The sequence below is a fragment of the Frieseomelitta varia genome, unplaced genomic scaffold, assembly GCF_011392965.1.
Source record: "Frieseomelitta varia isolate USP_RPSP 00005682 unplaced genomic scaffold, Fvar_1.2 scaffold_609, whole genome shotgun sequence".
NCBI lineage: Eukaryota > Metazoa > Arthropoda > Insecta > Hymenoptera > Apidae > Frieseomelitta > Frieseomelitta varia.
The window spans coordinates 25,594-33,419 of record NW_025110378.1 but is presented as its reverse complement, the minus strand read 5'-3'; the positions used below and the strand labels follow the sequence as shown (position 1 = coordinate 33,419).

General features: G+C 27.2%; 1 protein-coding gene across 1 annotated transcript; it reads left to right on the top strand.

Moving 5' to 3' along the window:
* Positions 1–198: 198 nt before the first annotated feature.
* Positions 199–6,503, top strand: LOC122534537 (arylsulfatase B-like; the record flags this gene model as incomplete). Its single annotated transcript, XM_043665294.1, has 5 exons — positions 199–559; positions 1,959–2,116; positions 2,895–3,183; positions 3,713–3,990; positions 5,724–6,503. Coding segments are annotated over 5 exons (1,242 nt in total), but the record flags the coding sequence as incomplete, so codon positions are not given.
* Between the last annotated feature and the right edge of the window lie 1,323 nt (positions 6,504–7,826).

Here is a 7,826-nt window from a genome sequence, read left to right as displayed (position 1 = left end):
TTTTTGAAAAAAATATCATTAACCCCTTGCGCTGGCAACTGGTTCGCGGACCATAACGAGCGACCGAACCAGTACACAATAATCCGTCGCTTTCTTTTTCTTTTGTACTCGTCGGTACATCACTGGAGAGAAATTATTAAGAAGTAATATAGTACATAAACTTATAACTGAGAAAATGGTTGCAATTTGGTACAAAAGGATTCTCGACGTGCGTGGCACGTCATTCCAGCGCAAGAGGTTAGAATAGTGCTCGGGAACATCGAGTGGTGCTCATCGCTCCGCAACGTGTTTCCACAGTCCCACGTTGGATACGATCTACATTACGACGTTCCAGGAAACATATCCGTCATGTACAATTACGAATATATGACTGACCTTATAACAGAACGTGCCCAGGACATTATTTCGAATCACGATCGCAGTAAACCTCTTTATCTCCAATTGTCCCATCTTGCTGCTCATGCTAGCGATGCTAAAGCGGTGATGGAGGTTCGTGACGAGAAAGAAACAAACGCCACGTTAGGCTACATCGACGATTTCAATCGGAGAAAATTTGCAGGTAGATAACGCTACAAGTGGACAATTAGATCGTACAAACGAGCTATTAATTATCGTTGTACTATGAAAATGAGTTGAGCAGAAAATTAATCAACGATCAACAATTAAATTTTGCTAACAATCATTGCTAACAATCTGATCTCTTCTTCAACCATAGTTGTTAATCATAAATAACGATTAAATTCCTACTTCAATTAATTTCGTTAATTGCATTAGTTTAAGTATCTTTTGATAAATGATTAAGGATTAAATTCTAACTTTAATCGTTAATTGTTGTTAGGTGTTTGACGACAATCGCACAGTATTTTGTTTGAAGAAAATTCCGGAAAGAGATTTGGAATCTTTACACTTACGAATATAGTTAATAACAGAACAATTTTTTTTTCTTAATCCTTAAATGAAATTTAAAGTTTAGTTTAATAATTGAAATTTATGTTGTAATTCATATCAACTGGGTAATCGAAAATAAAATTTCTCTCGCATCATCTTCACTAGAAAGGAGACATTAGAAAATTATATAAAGCTTCAAACAGTATACGCAATACAATTATTAATTTAATTAATTTAATAATCTGGGGGTAAAAACACTTCCCAAAAAGATCTTGACTTTTTTTTTTTAATCTTACCTTAGATTACACAGTAGGTATAATTTTCGTTTCGCGGTATTCTTTGGGGATTACCAATTAAGTTCCTTTGATTCAATGATTAATTGTTGAAATTCCTTTTGCAATGAAATCAGTGTTTCTATCCTCTTGTTTGTGGTTAAGAATTAAAATAGCTTGCGATAATGATAAAGCAAGTTTGTAAACAATGAAATAATATTAATACGAAGAAATAAAATTTTTTATCATTATCTAATGGAGTTCAAAGCAATTTAATTAGGTTTGCAGTTCTATGCCTCTCGACAGTATGTATAAAACAGAAATATGTTTTATGTCGATTAACCTCTTGCGCTAGTAACTGGTTCGCGGACCATAACGAGTGACCAAACCGTATACAATAATTCGTTTTCTTTTTGAATTCATCAGTATGTCACTGGGTAAAAATTACTAAGAGATAATAAATTTATTATTTGTTTTTCCCGGGTTATATTTCAATATACTTGAAACTGAGAAAATATTGCAATTTTGCGCCAAATATTGCCGACGTGCGTGGCACGTCATTACAGATAGCAAGAGGTTAAATATGCTTTCTTACAATTTTACAGCGCGTTTTCAATTTAAATGAAATTATAATTACAAATTCGATGTAATAACTAACAACTGACAATTAACGACTAACACTATTGACCGATTAAATTAGTCGTCGATTTTTCGACGATTAATTTTATTAATCGTAAACATCGATCGATCGATCAAACGAAAAATTTTAATCGATTAATGCTCGTATTCTGTTTTCAGGTGTGGTTACTGCCATGGACGAATCAGTTGGCAAGGTGGTCCAAGCGTTGAAGGAAGCGGACATGCTGAAAAATTCGATTATTGTTTTCATGTCTGATAACGGTGCACCGACTGTGGGATTGCTGGAGAATTATGGATCAAACTATCCTTTGCGTGGGGTAATGAAATTATAAGGTTATTTTATCGACTTCTGTTCGCAAGTCTTTTTCTATTTTTAATATTCAAGACACTTTTTATTTTTAATATTCAAGGTTTATCTTAAGTAATAAAATTTGAAAATTGCATATATTTTTTATAATTGGGATTTCATGCGTTCTAAAATTTTTACGAATGTTACTAAAGAACCAGAATCTAGTAAAAGTTTGTCTTATTGGTGTTATTCATGATTTATTCAGACTCAGAGCCAGGAATTGAACTTGGTTTACAATGTCTTATACATACATAGAATGCTATTTTATCACTCACTTTTATCCTTCCTTTATTCTCTCTCACAATCACTCTTACCTGTTTTAATTCCCTTCGTTCTTAATATATTACTTTACTGCTTTAACTATTGAAAGTTTGTTCCATTTATTCTGTATATTATAATTAGAATATTTTTATTTTTGTCGCTATATTTTAATCACTGTTAGATGACATTTAATATCTAGAAACTAATTTCAAAGTAAATATAATGAAAATCAATTCAACATTTTAATTTACAGTAACAATTTACAGTTAATTACTTTACAGTATTTTACAGTTAATTTACAATAACATTCAATATTTTTATTTTTATATCCTAATTATTGTTGGATAATATTTAGCATCTAGAGAGTAATTTCAAAGTTTGTTGATACAATGAAAACTTCGACATGGAAATCTGCTGTTTAAAAAGAAGAAGAAAAATTAATACTTCGTTTAGTTTCTCTATTGTCATTCAATTTCTATTTTCAGTTGAAATTCACACTGTTCGAGGGTGGAATTCGCGGAACAGCGTGCATTTATTCGCCATTAATAAAAAATCCCTCTAGGATTTCTAACGAATTGATTCACATAACTGACTGGCTACCAACGTTTTACTCAGCTGCCGGCGGTAATTTGGAGGATCTAGGGGAAAATCTTGATGGTGTTGATCAATGGGCCACTATCATCTCTGGAAAAGAAACCACGCGTAAAAACTTATTGTTGAATATCGATGAGCTTCTCTCTGGGGCTTTAATGGGAAAGTACAAATTAATTAATGGTAATTAATTCTTTACATACTGATTAGATACTTAAAAGTATCGCTTTGTATGAACGCTTATATCATATATATGTATTGTAACAATTTCTCACGAATATCTATAAATTGAACATTTAATTGCTGGAAAAGAGCAAGTATATTTATGCTTTGCATAGTCCGATAATCAAATAAAACTTGTTAATGTTAACTTTTATAAAAATCCAATCATGTAATCTTTATTTTCTATAACTATTCTGATACTTGTAATCTTTACAATAGCGAGGAAAATATTTATTCATAAATTCAATTAATTTTTTATTTTATAATATAGGATTTAAAAATACTTAATTTTTTTATAATATAGGGTTTATAAATATAATTATATTTTTTTATAATATAGGAAAAATACTAAATTTATTTTATTATAGGATTTAAAAATAGTTTAAAGCATTACAAATATATGTAAATCGGTTTCTGAATTTGTACTTCGAATAATAGTAAAGCAAGCTAAATTAATGTGAATTTTTTAAATTTTTCTTTTTATTTATAGGAGCAAAGCTTGAGGATGGTGATTATTATGGTGACAGCGGTACGAATAAATTGTATCCTGAGTACAATGTAACAAATGTTTTGCGGTCATTCGCGGGTTCTGCGATTTCCAATATTTCACAAGTAACATTAAACACTAATTATGTAATTGAACTTCGAGAAGCGGCAACAGTTGTTTGTCAAAATTTTTCACGTTATCCTACATGCTTAGAAAAATGTTTATTTGATATTTATAATGACCCTTGCGAAACTACGGACGTGTCCCTCCAATATCCAAATGCAAGTATAAATCTTTTTTATTATAATAAAAAGTTTATCAATTGTAAATTAACATTATAATTTTGCGAATTCATATTTTTATAAAAATGATTAAGAGTGTGAGATCTAAGCACACATTTGTTTTATCTTTTAAATATTATTATAAGGGACATATTGACATTAATATTTAATATTAATATTATATTATATTATTGGATTATTTAATATTTGTAATATTTGTAGTATAATATTAATATTATAACGAGTGTATTTTATTTGTTTTTAGTTATTCAGTTTTAATTTTCAAATATTTTCTTAAATATATTATATATAGCTTAATAAGTTCCTCTCAATTTTGATTATTTTATATTAAAATATTTCTTTTTAAGAACAGCGTTTAAATATACTATTAAAATATAATTTTATTAATAATATACTATTAAACATACTATTAAAATATAATTTTAAGAACTAGTAAACTATTAAATAATAAATTTAATTTTAAAAGATACTTTTATTAAAACATAATCTTTATTAAAATATTATAGCTTCTTTCCGTTCTGATCATTTTATTTTTTATTAAAATGTTCCTTTTTTTAAAGTGACGTTAAATTTATTAAAATACTATATTATATTTATTGAAATACATAAATATTATGATTAATTTACTGTAGAGATTTAATTGAATATTAAAATTAACGAAAATCATTTTTTTCTTATGATCTTCATATCTTCTCTCTGTAACACTCTGAACAATGTATAGGTCTTATAGATCATCAATCATCATTATCTTCTTTAGATGAAGCAACGGTTCTAGCATGTTATATTTTGTATGTTCATTTTTCTCTGATCGTTGTTAAGATTGTTATGTAAGACTCGTATTCTGTAATGATGTATTTTATTTCTTTGAAATAATAACGTGATTATCTTTATTCATCAAAATTTCTATTTATTTTCTTTATATTTTCTATTTTAGCCAAGTAACGAATAACAGTAAAGTAGCGTGTCTGGAGAAATTACTTCTTTTGTCGTTCATTATAAATTATTTTTAGTAACGTTTACTAAAAAATTATTATTAATGGTTATTCTGGCGGTTTTTTGATCGATTGTTAATCTTGAATTGTACCGCTAATTGCAAGCAGCTTCTGCATACAATTTGCTTTGCTTAAAAATATCTAAACTCATGAAACAGTTATGCAAATATTGAATAATAAAGTTTTTGTAATTTTAATTATTTTAAATTTCATGATTTAGTCTTACTATACAGATTTTGCATTAAAAAATTGAAACATTTTTCACAATCATGCCTCAAAGAATTAATAATACTTGTCATTAACGATTAAAGGAACATGTTTTTGAATAAGAATAATAAATCTAATTTCTTATAATTTTCAAGTTACGATAGACGTGATGCGAATAGATACGTACTGTAAAAGATTAATATTATATTTGTTTTCTTCATTTTTGAATTTAAATAGGATATGAAATTATTTATTTATTTCGTATCACATATTATATAATATATTGTTTACTTATAGAAATTGTTTAAATGCTTAAAAAATAATCTACTTTTTAATTATATTAACTTAACAATTTGAGTTAATTTTTTTCACTAGACAAAAGTTATTATAGGTAATCAACAATTATTGTCACAATAAGTTAACATATGCATACATTTATTTTCTATGAAGTTAATAAATTGTTTGAAATTTCAGACTGAAAGGTGATTCTTAAGAAATAAATTTTTCTTTCAGATTGTGAAAGAATTAAACAAACTTATTGATGAATACCACAAAGTTACAATGCATCCAGTGGGCGGTACAGTGGATCCACTTTCTTATCCTGAGCACTTCAATGGAATATGGATGCCCTGGGTAAAATTATCCAAGAATAAAATTCAATTTCGATAAAAGGTCGATAAAATATTTCTGGAATGGAATATAACAATAATTATATCATTCTCTCTGCATTAAATGATCGACTGTAATATTTATCTTCTTCTTTAATTATTTTCAATGATGGACGTGACTTTATATTACGAGAAAAGATTATAGTTAATTGTTTATTTATCTACTTTGGTTAATCTTCAATGGTTATTAATTTTTTACAATGGGTATTAATTATTTTTTAAATTAATTATAGATTTCTGTGATCGACTTCGATCTATATAATCTTATCTCGTAATACAAAGTCTATTAGATTTCTAAAGATATCCAAGCTAATAGACCTTGTATTATGAGATAAGATTATAATCAAAGTCAGTCACAGAAATCGTAAACTAATAATGAACAATAATAAACTAAAAAAATTGATTAAGAGCTAAAATATTGAAACTCGACTTTCTTAATTAAAGCAAATTTGTAACATTCTTTGTTTCTTCTTCTTACTTTTCAAATGCTCTGCTAAATAATCTGAAACAAGGAATATGATATAATTTCACATTAGAACAAAATGTACGTTTGTTTTATTAACGAGCTAAAGCATGAATTTTCCATTAAAAATATTAAAATAAAAGAGACAAGAAAACTTTATAATACAGTAGAATACACAAGCTTTTATTTTATTTTACGAAAAATGACTCAGATTTAAAAAATAAAAATCATCTTGAAAAAGATTCTTATAATTTCATCAAATTTCTATGAATTGTTCATTTTTACTATTCTGTTAATTCTAGTATCAAATTAATAAAATATTATAATTATTATTTATTATTAATTATAATTCTTATATAGTGCCATATCAGGAAAAAAATGAACACGTACTGATTTACTGTTCCAAACAATTCAATATAAAGATAATATAAAGAAATAGGCTAAGAAAACTTGATTTTAAAAATGATTGATGACAAGAAGATAAGACTTGTTGTTGCCGGATCAAAAAAGTTTAAGAGAGATATTACTTGATATTCAATATTTTTAAAGATATTATATAAATTTCATGTCTATTAAAATTCAGGAATTATATAAATTAAAATATCAAAGCACTAGAAATAAAATATATAATAATATAATATACTTAAATTATATATTACATTTAAATATATATAATAATTTTTTATACTTTTCAACTTTTTTTATAATAAATCGTGGTTTAATAAAACAGACGTTCATTTTATTCCGACATAGCACTGTGTGAAATGAAAAAATATCATTATCTTCGTTGCAAAAATACCATATAGTACATTCTCCTATTTTCCTTAGGTGTTGTCGTATACTAATGATCAGAAGATTATTTTCCTAATTGATTCGTTGTTTTAATAATTTGAAAAGGCAGTCGAGCGGGTGCGGCAAGGCTCTAGATTCGAGGAGCAACCGATGACGTAAGGGATGGGAAAAAGTTCATCACCAGGGGGCTAATTCCTTTCTTTCACTGACGTTATTGTATACAGATTATGCAGATGAGAGACGCCGTCGTTGCGAAACACGTTGATATCAATTTAATTGCACGGTATTGGATTAATTAATCTATGTCCATGAGAGTGTGCAACTTCTGATTTTCAGAGTGTCAATTTCGCATGTAAACGGAAGGCCAGCGTAATGATGGATCATTAATCAAACAATTGAGCAAATTCGTTCAATTCAATGAATTCAATCGAAGATTGAATAAATCTATTATTAGTAAACGACGGATGTTTATATACGTTTGTAAAAAAATTGGAAGATGTAAAAATGCACAGGATGTTTTTGCATGAGAATTGCATCTGTAAATTGCATATACAGGCTAGTGATGATGTACAATATCAAAACACTGTAGGTAATTTCAATTCATTCTCATTTCATTACTACATCTTACTATATTTCTATACGTGCTTATTATATATTTTTAACTGTATTATATTAACTAATATAGTTAATAAC